The 14,802-nt window shown below is 39.2% G+C and overlaps 1 protein-coding gene and 1 long non-coding RNA gene across 2 annotated transcripts; one reads left to right on the top strand and one right to left on the bottom strand.

Moving 5' to 3' along the window:
* Positions 1 to 1,241: 1,241 nt before the first annotated feature.
* On the bottom strand, positions 1,242 to 14,766 carry LOC5515150 (twinkle mtDNA helicase). Its single transcript, XM_048729299.1, has 17 exons — positions 14,326 to 14,766; positions 13,061 to 13,237; positions 11,906 to 11,959; positions 11,250 to 11,389; positions 10,984 to 11,038; positions 10,464 to 10,565; positions 9,873 to 9,994; positions 9,583 to 9,631; positions 9,377 to 9,448; positions 8,894 to 8,950; positions 8,412 to 8,546; positions 8,056 to 8,129; positions 7,849 to 7,963; positions 7,247 to 7,326; positions 6,745 to 6,847; positions 6,263 to 6,382; positions 1,242 to 2,336 (listed from the first exon to the last, which is right to left on the bottom strand). The coding sequence occupies exons 1-17, from the start codon at positions 14,764 to 14,766 to the stop codon at positions 1,767 to 1,769; spliced, it is 2,466 nt and encodes an 821-aa protein (XP_048585256.1). The 3' UTR covers positions 1,242 to 1,766.
* On the top strand, positions 3,309 to 5,610 carry LOC125568024. Its single transcript, XR_007312024.1, has 2 exons — positions 3,309 to 3,824; positions 4,058 to 5,610. It is a non-coding gene; the product is annotated as an uncharacterized LOC125568024 (long non-coding RNA).
* Positions 14,767 to 14,802: the final 36 nt, after the last annotated feature.

The raw sequence follows: 14,802 nt of genomic DNA, 5'->3' as shown, positions 1-14,802 counted from the left end.
ATAAAGTGCAGGGTTATAATTTCCCCCTTGATCACACATGTAAACGAGTTACGTAAGGATCAGGAGACGATCAATCATTACGGTGTTCTTTAACAATATTTTTTTCACTGAATGCGCTGCTACGTACCTAGTCTTAGCGTAATTTCCACAATTCTTTCAGACCCTGGAAATACAAACACCACAGATTGTAACATAGCTGTTTGATTTTGAAGTGCAGCCCTTTGTCAAAATTCTTTGCGAATATTTTCATTTCTTGAAAACCCTAATTTCGATTAAATTTATTTTCAAAAGACACGAAGAACGATATATTAAGCATGCCGGCAAGTCCCGTTGAAATAGCTTTGACCGTTATGCTTATGAAAAATGTTAAGAAAATTGCTTATTCATATAGCTAAATAATCCAAGCGATTTTGTATACAATTCATTTAGCAATAACAAATGATTTGGTGTCGTGCTAGTATTCAACCGGTAAAAAAGGGCGGATGACATGCTAACATATATGACCATAGGTGTCGCGCTCTGATTTCACACTATCGCACACGAAATCTCATGTTAAGTGAGTGACATCTACGTGAAAGGGACGTGTTGATTTACAGCGATTTTCAATGTTCTGTGATCTCTCGTCAATAATTTCCAACCGCTTTTTGGTTTCCTTCATTCAAAGAAACAAAATTCCATTTAGTGCTTTTTGATTGTTCAGTGCGTTGCGGAGAGGTGGCGTGTTTGGAAGCCATTTTAGAGCTGGTCAAAGAAAACGCTTCAAAGATTTTCAATGACGGAAGCCAGAAGACGACTTGGGGGTTGGAAATGGTCTACAAGAGTTCGCAAACATTGTAAACTGCAGGAAAAGGACACACACACACACACACACAAATGAGGGACAGCTAAGAGCAGCTTGATATAATACACAATAAAAATCCTCAGGCAAACTCTACGGACAAAGCTAAAACGATATACGTGACCGAGGTATCTGTTGTATAGAGGTTTTCCCTGTATCTTTACACATAATGCATTCTCGGGATCTTCGAAATTTAGAGTTTCCCCGAATCTTACACAGTCTCGAGGTTTTCGTTACAAAAGGATTATCAAGCTATGCTTTTCCAGGGGTGTCCGTTAAATATAGGGTCGGATGTCCGTTAGATCGGGTTCCCCAGTATCTTAGCACGCGATGCTTTCTCGAGGTGTCCGTAATATAGGGGTTCCCCTGTGTCTTATCGTCCAATAGAGAGAGAAGAAGCGTGTCCCTGTGGCTATAGTTTTATTGGAAAGTTCTCAAGTTAAAAATATGTACGTTCTTGTTAACCAATATTTCTTAGATACAACTGTGATCCTGGCGGCTTGGAAAGAAACAGCTAGAAAAGGCTGCTATTTTTAGCCGAACGATTTTTTCGGATTCTGATTCCACATCATACAAAGTTTTGGGGTTGACAAAAAATTATTCAAAATAAGAACTTAATTTATTTAATTGTCCTAAAGGTCTACATTATGTCATATTTTACAGAGAGAACGGAAGTGCTTATTTCATATTATACCCCCGAGACTTGGTACCAGCATCGGAATAACCTTTAAGATGTCCCCCAGCCACTCCGTCGCAACTGCGTACGCGTGAAAACAGGACGGTATATGACAATTGAAGTTAACAATAATTGTTAAAATCTCCCTCTTCGCTTGAAGTAGTGACTTTTATTATTCGGGAGCATAAAATGCCGACCTGATGTACTTTTTCCAGACAATAATCCTCATTCCCTTTGGTTGCTCCTCCGTTCTTATTTTCTGTCTTTTCCGCTAAGAACATTGCCCTGGAGCTTGGTACCCGGAAGTCGTTTCGTCCAGCGGACACCGGAAGTAGATTGCTGCTTGGTGCTCGCCATATTACTTACAGCGGTAGTACCACTGATCGGCGCTTTACTCGTTGTCACCTGTGACATCACACGTCCCTGCAGCGAGCGGTACATTTGGGGATTCTTCTTCGTTTCACTCGGCGTTTTAGTGGAACCAGCACCCCCCGATGCAGTCTCACTATTTCTACTTTTTTCCGCGGGGTTCACTATTCTCTCTGACTGGTGAGGTGAGTCTGCAGCCCCCCGGACATCGTCTATTGTTGTGTCATTTCCGGTGGTGTTTGTCCTTCTAAACGTACCCTTGCCAATAGGAGCAGGTCCCGATAGATTGATCATATCGATGTCAGCTATAACTTTAGTAGTCTTTACCTGGGCTACCTTTCTTGGCGTTGACTTGGTGGATTCTGATTTTCCAAACCCTGACATTGAGATGGATTCCTTGACGAACTCCAATGGAATACGACCGACTGTTCCATCGAAGCGATTCTTTGTCACCTATGGAAACAAAAGACACTTCATATGAATTAACCTATGCTAGGCTGCTAACGAAAGTACTCATTTGGTATAAAAGGCTGGAATCTGCTTTGCGCCATTTTTTGTCTTTATAAAGACTTTTCGAGGCAGACATAGCTAACCCTTCCCCGATGGGGCATTAATAGATAAATCGTAACCTTAGCATTAATCCTCCTTGCATCGGTGAAGGTATCTCTTTGGTGAAAGTGACATTTGACCACTCAAAAAAGGCCAATCACGCAACCATTTAATGCTCCCGACAAATGGCGAGTCACACAAAACATCCATTTCCATCGGCTAATTCAAGCAAGTAACCAAGATATTCTCAATCAAATATTGTCAATAAATTTTTTAAAGTCCGCTTATGATCAAACCGCCTAGAAAGCCGTAAATTTGCTAGATACTAAGCAAGATACCTAATCTAAGCACTGGTCTAGTCAGATTGCTGTAAATGATAGTGGAACCATGTAGAAATTTTCATTAAATATTGTAGGTTTACGTCCGCCATTGATTTGCCGTGTCCCTTTGACCTGGTTACCTTGCATCTGTCAAAATGTCAAACTAACCAGGACGTGACGTCACATACTCAATACGCTTTTGGAGCACATGGCTAATTTACTTACTCGAAAGAGATAAACATAAGATAACTCATAAAACTTTTCGCTTTTATCGCATTTAAAATGACCGGATCTCGATGCGTTGCTCAGGATTGTGAAAACAGTCATAAAGCAGGGAAAGTGGATACGCTTTGTACGACTCCACTCGAAGAATTTCAATCCGTTGGGTCGTTTTGTTGTGTGCTCGGACCACTTCGAGAGAGAATGCTATCACTTTGGCGAGGGGTCCGAGTTAAAGCGCTATTTGATAAAGGGATCCGTACCAACAATTTGGAAACCAAAGAAAACCATTGCTTCACCATCGGATCGGGAATTGCGTCAAAGAGCAAAGGTGAGTTTTATAAATATCTCTACATGCTATTTTTCCTTTTCACCAATAACTGCCATGGAAATTCCTTTCCCCGGCCTAAATAATTTCTTAAGTACAGTTCTTTTGCATTTAACGGATATTTATCAAATAGTTTACATTCACTTCTTATTACAACTCTCCCTGTACTCATGTTTACAATGATTTCACGCATATATTATTGCTAATCCCCAACATTTCCTTTCTAAAATTCAAGTAAGTACTTAACTTGTAGGCTAGCTCGCAGTCTTAGAGTGGTTTTCAAAATCCCGTGAAGTACTATTTAGTTTATTTACTACTAATACACTGCAATGTCTGTTCTCTTTTGTTCTGGCTTGACTATTACATTAAAAAATTTTGTTTAACGGGATTTTGAAAACCACTCTATCTTTCTATTATTACGTGATTACTGTTGGAGAAAGCGGAATTTTTCACTACATAATCTGTTTAATATCCCAATTACAGGAAATTAAGGAGCTTTTAGCAACAGCAGGTGACAGTGGAATGGTAATAATATTTGTTTTTTTTTCTTATATTTTTTCTTTTTAGATAATAAATTACTCTAGTCAATTAAAAAAGGTTTTTTAAAAGCAGGAAGTTCTTTAAAAGCAGGAAGTGTTTTAATTCAAAATGTCTGAAATCCTTGAGAAAACATATTTTCGCTCTCACGTGTTACATTGGCTATCTGACTGTATGTTCTTTTGATGGCTTTCTGAACTCAATCCTTAATTATTTTCTAGGTGCGAGCTCATGAATCTGCCACAACATCTTCCACGGTCTCTACCTTGGACCTACCCGCCTCAGCTGAAGACACACCAACTGAAACCATGCCCCCCCCCTTAGAAACCCTCCCCATAGACCAACCTGCCCCAGTTGGAGACATGTCAACTGACAACTTGCACGTCCAAGAATCCCACCCGGTAGACCCACCGCCCCCACTTGGAGATGCGCTAATCAATACCATTACTTCACAAGAATCTCACCCCATAGACCCACCCGCCCTAGCAGAAGACACACCCATAGATGCTACGACCATACCTCCCAGAGCCAATGTGTTCCATGTAGTTGATTAGGGCAGTGAGGGGTCATTATTTATAAACAAATGATCTAAGATTTCTGTTTTTATGTCAGCATAATGGAATGAGCTGAAAATATGTACATACAATTGTCAATTCAGAGCAATTTGGCTAACATGGAAACTGATTAATGAGAAATAAATACGATGTTTCACTGCTCAATTCCACCAGGTGCAAGTGCTTGCTTTGTTCACTTAAGAGATTAGTCATGAAGGAAGAATACCAATGCTGCATAGAGCTTGCAAAAACAGCAAAACAAATTGAGAATGTGGGTTTATAGAGATGTATTGTTGACCATCCAGGGCTCAGTGTAGATTGTCACAACGAGTGGTTACTATGCACAGAAGCTGTTGGAATAAAAACAAGGAAGAAAAATCCTATTCAAACTCCATGTCTTCAGAGTTTGCATCCTCCTTATCCTCTTCAAATCCATGAAATGTTTCGCTAGGGAATGCTTCCCGTATTTTGTTGTAGACACAACTTGGGAGAGATGCCCTCTTTGACCACCCGACACACTCATATACCAGGCGCACGTATTGTCTGTAGGCCACAGACCTCAGAAATCTGAAGAAATAATAATAATATCCTGAAAATGAGTTATTGAAATGGGAGCATTGGAGTTTTGACAATAGGAAATGAGTGTGGGATTGTGGAGTGAATTCAAGATGCATTAATAAATATACTGTATGCTTTGCTTTCAAATTACAAGCTTAATCAGCATTAAAAGCTTCTTGGTTTTAGGACTTCAATACTGAAATAATATAATATGTTTGACTTTTGATCAGATTTAAGACATTATGTATCTCTTGCTTTTTCATTTTCCTAAATTAAAACCCTCTCCCCTCCTTTTTTTTGTTAGCTAGTGGGAGCATATATTTACATAGATCTTTTATCTTTAGAAACTTACTCAGATTCGGATGCATTTTTTGCAGATTTGACAGAAGTATAGGATTTTTTCTTCCTTGTTTTTAGTCCAACAGCTGCTGTCCGTAGTACCCACTCGTTGAGGCAATTCACACTGAATCCTGGATGGTCAACAATGCATCCCTCCAAACCAACTTCTTGTAATTTTTTGCATGTTGCAAACTCTGTGCAGCATCGGCATTCTTCCTTTGTGACTAATAACTTGAGCGAACAGTTCGAGCACTTGAACCTGGTAAAATTGGATCACCATGAGCAGTTGGTCGTTACGAAACATCAAAACAACAATATAAAAATACCTACCATGTGGAAATATCTTGCTCCCTTGAAAATCTTCGGAGAAGCTCCTCTTCTTGCTTATTCTCCTCGTGGAGTTGCTGCTCGTATTCAGCAGCCTCTTCCCCGTTTGGGACGGGACCGAGGCTTTCGTCGTAGCCATGAAATTCACTATCCAAAAGCTCGGGTTGTGATTCAAGAAGCTCCGACTCTGAGTCAAGACTAGAGCTGACGGATAACTCTTCGCTTTCTGAAATACTGCGCTGCCTCGTTAACTAAGCCATAAGACTTTAGTTCGTAAAGTGTCGAGATAAAAGAAATTCTTGAGTATTTTCAACTAGAAGCGGCGTCTGAGCTCGCGAAGCGTATTGAGTATGTGACGTAGGAGGTGAGAAACCGCATCCTTTTCGCGGGCTCAAGAGAGATCACACCAAAACAATGGCGGACGTAAAAACGATGTTTTAAATGCCATAATTCACACGCCCAAATTCACTAATTAAATAGATTATGCACTTGAAGTATACATTGAAGATGTAGGAAGGACTCGAAGTTAATAGAAGCTTGAAAATACAGGTCTAAATCTGGTCATAAGCGGACTTTAAACATCATTCTTAGATCCTTATTTTGAAGTTTCCCTGCGAATAAACTGTTGTATTTTCAATTCTTGAACACCTGTAAATATTTATCGCTCCTTCCGCGCTTGTCCTGTAGGATCATCACGTTGTCGGCCTCCTGGCTTGCCTTGGCTGTGCCGAATATAGATGCAGTCTGAAGCTCTACGTCATCGTTCTCCTAATAAAGGCAAAGAGCTATTAAAGACGCGACACCCGCAAAGGAAACGAGTTTAAAGCAATCAGCGGTCATTGGGCTATGGTTATTTTTGTTGTTAGAACAGTGTTTGATACTCTTTTGTTGTCCTATTTCTTTTCTGATGGTGGCACTTCCCATTTCCAAAAACGGCAACCTAGTTCGATTCACCAAGAGTCGGAGGTCGAGTAATACTCGTCAGTATAAATAAAACGACTACGATTTCACATACCAGTGTTTCCTAGAAGCCAAAGACTACAAATGCCTTTATATTGAGCAGCACAGGCTACCCACAAATAATTCTCCACAATGAAAATAGACATTTTCCTTGCCTTCGCTCAACGTACCTTTCTAGGGTGAATGACAAGCGTTACATGTACATTCTTGGTGCTCGCAAAGTCTCGGAAGGCCCCAATCGCCTGATTGTGGACAGAGTACCTGTCATCTGACCTAGGAAACAAAAACGATATCAAATCAGAACTAAGATTTAGTACAGTCAAGTACCAATTAAATGTTGCTAACTGAACCCATAATCCAGTAAAATTTAGTTTGTACCACTTGTAATTGGCTCAACGAACATATATTATTGTAAATAAGACGACTTACATACATTACCACATTTGTTATTACCAATATTTACCAGTTATTACCAGTATTTGATATTATGGCATTTAGATTTGGTTGATAAGGTCCCCCTTTCTCGTATTTGATGTCTTGGCCTTCAGGTTTGGTTTGGTAAGGTCTCCCTTTCTCATATTTGATGTCATGACCTTCAGGTTTGCTTGCTAATGCCACCTTTTCTCGTATTTGATGTCATGACCTTAAGTTTTGGTTGCTAAGGCCACCCACCTTATATTTGATGTCATGAACTGCAGATTATCTATGATGATGTGATCGATGTCGTACACGTAGGCAGCATGAGCCATCGTCTGAAAAACATGAAAAATGCCAGAGAATCGAATGGGCCATCTCTTTTATCTTTGAAGACTTTTTGGTGCTTAAACAAACGCATAGATAACATCACAGCGTGTCACAAACAAAACCGTATGCGACTGTTTATGTGACTGTTGTTCACGACTCGCTGTGGCGCCTTCTGTGCGTCTTCATTCAATTTTTCATATGAGAATTTGATCATTAAACAATGGTACCTGGTATAGTTATTGAAAACCACAAACCATTTATCAGCCACTATTCATTTACTGGGATTTCTTAAATGTCCAATAATTGACAATATTGAAAGGCTCGCACATTATTGAATTGTTTGAAGTTTATCCTATGACTAATGATGACGTGCTATAGAATTACTTTGCCATTGCTATCACCCAATCTAGATCAATACTAATACATTAACAGTGATGCATTAATCGAGGGGTACACCTTTGTCCGCTTTCTAGTGACAGGTTAATTTAGACACCATTGAATGTAGACGCAAGTTATCTACAAAACTGTACCTCAACGACGCTATTGATATTCTGAGAGCCGTAGAAGCACATGAAATACATGGGCAGCATCTCGAACTTATCTGCCCAGTACGTGAACTGCTGCACGTTCTTTTGGAGGTTTATCCTGAGAAAGAAACAATAAGTTTTTAACGTACTGTATGCAACACCCACATTTGGAAGAGAGGTTCGGAAAATAAGCAAGCATCGGGAGCTCACCCTGACAGCTGGTTGAGCATCGTCTTTATCAAGCGCACGTTTCGAATCTCAAAGCTTCCCCAAAGAGTGTTGACCTAAAAAGGAAAAGGCACAACATGTGATTGATAGGCGAGTAGTAAATCCACGTTGTGCTATTTATTAGATTGAAAAGGTGCGGCCAATGGATGACCATTTTACTGTATGTCAAACAGTGTGTTTTATCCAAGCCTACCCTGGACGTTTGCTATTCTTTAGTGCTTCAAGTGGGACTCGCAATAAAGCATCATAGTATTTATTTCTTCTAATACCGAATATTGCGGTAAACTGTAAAGAAACAGCCTATGAACTCTTGTTTTGTTTGATAATAATTCACATACCCCACTCTGACAAAGATCCAGCGAGAGTTCACTTAACAGTGTTGTCTTTCCAGCCCCAGTTGGTCCAGTAAATATGGTCAGTTCTCCGCGCCGATGCCCTTTCAGAATGGAATTCAGTTTTGGGAACCGGCTCCACTGAAAGAAGCAGAAACGGTATATGGATAGGCTTATCTATGTCTTTATAAAGAGAAAAAAAATTGGCATAGTCCTTTTTTTTTGGCGGACTATATTCATTACTCAGGCTATTTTGATTGATTTATTTCAAAAACAGCATGCATATGCAATAACTTTCATTTTGTTTAAAATCTCAAGTAATTACAAAATAAAACTAGATGCATGCAGTAATGCATAAATAATAAGTCATTACAGATTATCCAGTAAAAAATCCATACAGTCAAAAACAATACATTTTGGAAACAAGTAGGTCAGATTCCTTGTGCTGCTGGCTTGGTTGGTTTGACAATATTGTCTTGTTAACTAACCTTTACACCAGCAACTTGATCTGAATTGACCAGTTCCCCATAGACCTCGTTTCGTAGCTGAAAAAAAAAAAGAAAATAAGGAAAACAAAACTATGATAAATTATTTGATAAAGTGATAACTTTTCATGGAATCACAACATGACCATTAGTCAAATTCTAATGTGCAGAAGGTTTTCTGTGGAATCCAATAGTTGAAAAGTGAAATTCAATGAAAAGACAAGTATACTTTGAAAATTAAGCATCTTTGCCAATTAAAAATAGCATAAAAAGTCTATTCAATCATAAAAAAAGAATTTGACTATATGATTAGAATAATTTATTATTAATTCGTGAATTCCGTGTTAAATTTCACTAGAAAAACAATATCGTTTTGGGGGTGATATTGACTATGGGATCCCTGTATACTGTAGATGATTTCTTTATAAAATCAACTTATAGAATATTGGATTCATCACCAAATGGAGGGTAACTATGGAAGATTACCTGATGAAAGGTGACTATCTTCTCATGGCTGATGGACTGTGCACTTGACACCAGCTTCTGAAGGTCATAGCCCTGTAAGAACACACACAAAAAACTTAGAATTAGGCTGTGATTGCTGGGGGTTTTAGCACTGATCACAAATCCAACAATGTTCCATATTTTTGCAGGCACTCATATTCACCAAAAAATGCCATCAGCTGAGATACCTTGTTTAGAGCATCTAGAGCACCATTTGGTGGGTTCTCCTCACTTGGTCTACAAAAAGGAATTACATTCTTTTTTAGTTTGGTTTTGGACCCAGCCCCCTTTGTCTGCCAAAAATATAATGTATGAAAAAGCTTTGGAAAAGTATTACTTAATGAGACATCTAACTGTCTAACTACTGTAGGCGAAGAATAAAACAATGAAGAAATAAAGTGTTATTATTATTCCATGCTGAATTATGACTTTTTCTTCCCTCTGAAGTTTGTACTTTATAAAGTTAAGATCGCTTCACCTGACAAAATGACATCTTTGGATGTTCAGCTTTCTAGAAAAGTGATTTGCAGCTTGCTTTGAACGAACATCACTACCCAACCAGAGAATAATACGTTCAAACTGTTCTAGCTGGGGTAAAACCTGAAATAATAACCACCATATATATCTTTCACTTAAAAACCTAGAATATCACATTACTGAATATTCATTTTAATAAATATTAAAATTTGCAAACAACTGTATATAACAGACACCTATGGTTATGTATGGAAATTTTATTATTCCTTACAAGAAATCACAAGTTTCAATTCTGTTCAACAAATGGTAATAAATGGAATAACAATAAAATTGTCCAATAGAGGTCCCTGACAAAAAGAGTTACAATTAACAGAATCTAGAAGGCAAGACAATCAGGAAAGGAAGTCCACTTAGGTATACCAGAGACCTGTGATATACTAGCAGGTCCCACTGCAATGCCGACTATTTCCAACTGGTTCCAAATATTGAAAGCTCAATAGAATAGCATTGTGCTTGTTTCTTGGTCTGTCTATACAGTGAGATAGTGTGATGAGCAGTCATAATTGAGTGAAAAGAAAAAAAGATGGGTTACCTCAGGTGGGAGTGTGTGTGTCCCAAGTGGTAAAGATATTGCTGGATATGAAGTGGCTTGACGGACAGCAATGGCATCAAATTCACTTAATGTTAGAACAACCTGGAACAAAAATCTCAAAATTTGAGTCAAATCATTTATGACAATCAATATAGAATGTTTCAAATAAAGTACTTTCTAACACCCTAGGTGTCACTACATGGCTACCAGAGATGAAGACATTTTTTACTGCAGATACTCTTCTGACAATGTATCAATGTAAGTCATTCAATAGAATTTGATCTGCTAGGCACCTAAGTTTGCCTCATTGTGCATCATGTTTTATCATGTAGCTTCGTCTTGCCCATATACATTATTTCTCATCATCATTTTGACCTGATAAAAATGATCTATACTAAAAATATATTTCAAACAATAGCAAAGTTTTGGTGGCTTTCTGAACACAGGTTATTTTGAAGTTCCATTTTGGGGCATTCCCCTTGGGTGTGGCCTTGAAATGATGGTAACAGATTCGACTAACCTCTTTTGCTTCTTGAGGAATAGTGTTCCATCCAAAAATACCAAGAAATCCTTGCCTGAGATAATTTAGAAGATTTCATTACATGAAAAGGGGTAGCTGGACAGACTTAAGCCCCCAATACAGTGCCCCAAACACTGAAAACTTTAATAGAATAAAAAGCATATGTACAAATTTACTGCACTAGCAACAGCCCATTCCTGCAGTAACTAAAGCTTTATCATAAAACCCAATCTTATTTCTTTTTAAGATTAATCCAGCTTAATTACCTGGGAAGCAGAGATACATTATTGTCAGAGCCCTGGTTAACTTTGACCAGCTTAACTCCATGTACACCTTGCTTCTTTGCATCATACCAAGGGAAGGCTAAGCACAAATGCTCTGTCACAGAGCCATCCGGCTCAGAAAACTAAAAGCAGAACAATACGGACCAATATAAACATACATGGCAACTCTTTTGGTGGAAGAGGTAATGTTTAGCTAGCGCAAATTAAATAACAAGACATGGTCTTGTTATAAAACACAGTGTACAATCATAAGTGAGAATTAGTGTGTAAGCACTGTGACAGAAGATGGTACCACAGGCCAGCGTCCATAGTTGTGCTTGTACATCCCCCAATACAGGTTAGTGAAGTGTGGCGAGAGACAGGACCTCTGGCCTGATGTCCTTATCTGATAAGACAAGGTTTTTACAATCTCAACATGACTGGGGCTCAAACCCTAGTCCTCTTGCTTGGGAAATGAAGCCCATACCACTAAGCTATCTTGACACTCTCTTGCGGTGTTCAGTCTTTATCTCCCAGTCCAAAAATTGAAACAGTATTTACTGTATGCTGTTAGGCAAAATTCTCACAATCTTTTAATTATATTATAATTTAATGATTAAGCTATACTATAACATACTGTACATAGTTACATACTGCACCTTGTGAATGATTAAATGGACTTGATACTCATCTAGTAATGCATCAGATAATTTCTGCATTCAAGAAATTATAAAGATCATTATATGTCCAAATAAACAAGGTAAAGCAGGATAATCAGCTGAAGCTCGGGGCCTTTCACTTTAAAATCCGATATTTAACCCGTTATGTGGTGACAAGAAATCATTTAATGTGTAATTCCAGAAAAAGTTCCATACCCCCCATGGAGGGAATTCGAAATTCCGGGGGGTAGGGATGGGGTGGAGGGTAAGAGCCCCAGGAAATTCCAGGGGGTGTAGGTGGGGGGTATCAGGCATTCCACCGTTTACAGGGGGTTGATTTTGCTCCATGATGTCAAACAGTTATGAACAAGCCCTCACCTTAGACAAAAACGTTTTGGGCTTGCTAGCATTTCTATTTCAAATATCATCTCATATCCTGTGATCCAAACATTCTTGCAATGTTTTATCTGCATCTTCAAGCCTCTGTCCGTTTCAAAGTAGATGCATAATGACTGATTTGTCGTTTCCAGTCTTCCACGATCTCAAATTTAACACAGGCACACCAATTGATGTTTCATACGCTGTGCGAAGTAATCAAGGGGAGCTAAGATCAAATTCGAATGAATACCAATCTTTGCTGTTTTTTTTTATTTTTTGGTCTGTATTTGGCGCGGTGCCTGTATTTTTATTTACTACAAAATGGCTTTCAAATAGTGCGAACATATTGCACATTGTTTTTCATGACCGAGAAAAATTAATTATACAAACACAAGCTATTGAATGTAAATTTTAATCACTGTTATTTTTGGTTACTAAAGAAAGTAACCAAATGGATCAACAATAAAAAAAAGCAGGACGATCTAAAACGCTTACCTTCGACCTTGGTGTACACACTATAGATGTTGATGTGAGCAAATAAGAAAACATTTTAACCAAAACAATAATTTCAGAAAACAATATTTCCAGACAGGGGTGGGGGTATTTTTGGGATCTTGAAATTTCGGGGGAGGGGGGGTTTGGATCTTTTCTGGAATTACACAATATGGGATGGTAAGATAGAAAAAATATATATATAGTTTGAAGAAGAATCTTCCCTGTAGAACCCTCCAAAACCAGCAACATTTTTACAAGTCCTAATTGTTTTTCCAACTTCACCTGGACTGAAAACTTTTCCAGAACTTGTCTTTTGGTATTTTCAGGGTAGCTAGAGAGAGGGGATGCCTCTTTCCACAGCTCTGTCACTTTGACATCTGCCTTGACCAGGGGTGCTGGTTGACTACTTTCACTTATCACATTACTGCTATTCCCACTTTGCTTCTCAGACACAGTGGCCTGTGACAAACAGATATAAACAGGCAACATTATCAGGGCTTGAGAGAATATTGGTTATCCCTACCCTGATCTTTACAAAATAAGGATAATTCAAGGGGTTAAGGAGTGGGCTGGGATAGGGGCGTGAGTGTAAAAGATACTGTAAACCAGACAAATGGCCTGACATATGAATAATATAAAACAAGTGTAAACAAAGTAAGATAAATTCATAATAAATAAAATATTGTTAAAACATAATAAACCTGAACAAGGAGGATGTTAATCTATTCACTGTTCGGAATTGGTGCTACAATATTCATTTATCAATTGAGAAGTCATATTTTTCAGTGACAGCCAATCCATTGATCAGACATTTTTTTTGGCAGATTTGTTTTGCTGTGGAGTATAAAGCTAGATTTTAGTGATGACAGCTAATACATATTTTGTATATGGCTGGAGTGGAACTCTACACCATATCAATAACAAGAAGGAACACCCTACACACTATCTATTCTTAGTAGATTTATGATGTTTTGACAAACTTTGGCAGCAGGACCATGAAAACAATTTTTCATTCAGTGATCTGTGAAAATGCAAAAACTTAGTCCATGATTTGTGACTTCACCCTTTTCATCACCCCTTCACCCCCCTGTACCCATGGCAGGGCCGTGACAGGAGAAGTGGCCACACCCCCCTGTACCCACGGCAGGGCCGTGACAGGAGAAGTGCTCACACACCCCTGTACCCATGGCAGGGCCGTGACAGGAGAAGTGGCCACACCCTCCTGTACCCATGGCAGGGCCGTGACAGGAGAAGTGGTCACACCCCCCTGTACCCACGGCAGAGCCGTGACAGGAGAAGTGCTCACACCCCCCTGTACCCATGGCAGGGCCGTGACAGGAGAAGTGGTCACACCCCCCTGTACCCATGGCAGGGCCGTGACAGGAGAAGTGGTAGATGATGGATGCAAACACCAAGACCAAGGTTGGACCACATTTATCTACTTTCTAGCTGCCTTTGTTTTTTTTTTATCTTTATTTTGCCACTCTTTCTTCCCCCTATTAGAGCCCTCACCCCCACCCCACCCCCACCCCAAAAAAGGGCGTTACCTTTAACTGTCTCCATGACCCTGAAGCCCCACAGTTCCTACAGAAGTGGCTCCCTGTGGTTTTGTTTATAAATAGACTGAGTTCCTGTTTTTTCGTTTTGTCTTTTCCCTTGTCGCAAAAGCTGCACTGTGCGAGTATGGCTGTGTGACCGTGCTCGTATTTGATGCTTTTAGAAGAAAGAAACTGTTCTATTTGTCGTACAGACGGAAGTTGATTGGTGACGATCTTATTGCTTGAAAGAAGTCGCTGAGTGAACGATGAAGCGGTCGTGTGCACAAGGCGAGAGCGAGAATTGATGACACATGGCACAGCAACTGTGTTGATCCCTCTCTGAACTTGGCTAAACACGGCTAACTCAGAAGTTACGTGTAGATATTCTGGGCGTACGAAAACATAACCAAAACACCGACTGTATTTCCACAGATGATTCATCTTATGCATTTTCTTGACCTTTCTAGAAAGTTCTTGACCTTCTCC

This window comes from Nematostella vectensis, chromosome 6, assembly GCF_932526225.1.
Source record: "Nematostella vectensis chromosome 6, jaNemVect1.1, whole genome shotgun sequence".
Taxonomy (NCBI): Eukaryota; Metazoa; Cnidaria; class Anthozoa; order Actiniaria; family Edwardsiidae; genus Nematostella; species Nematostella vectensis.
The sequence above is the reverse complement of the archived record's forward strand: the minus strand, read 5'-3'. Positions and strand labels throughout refer to the sequence as shown.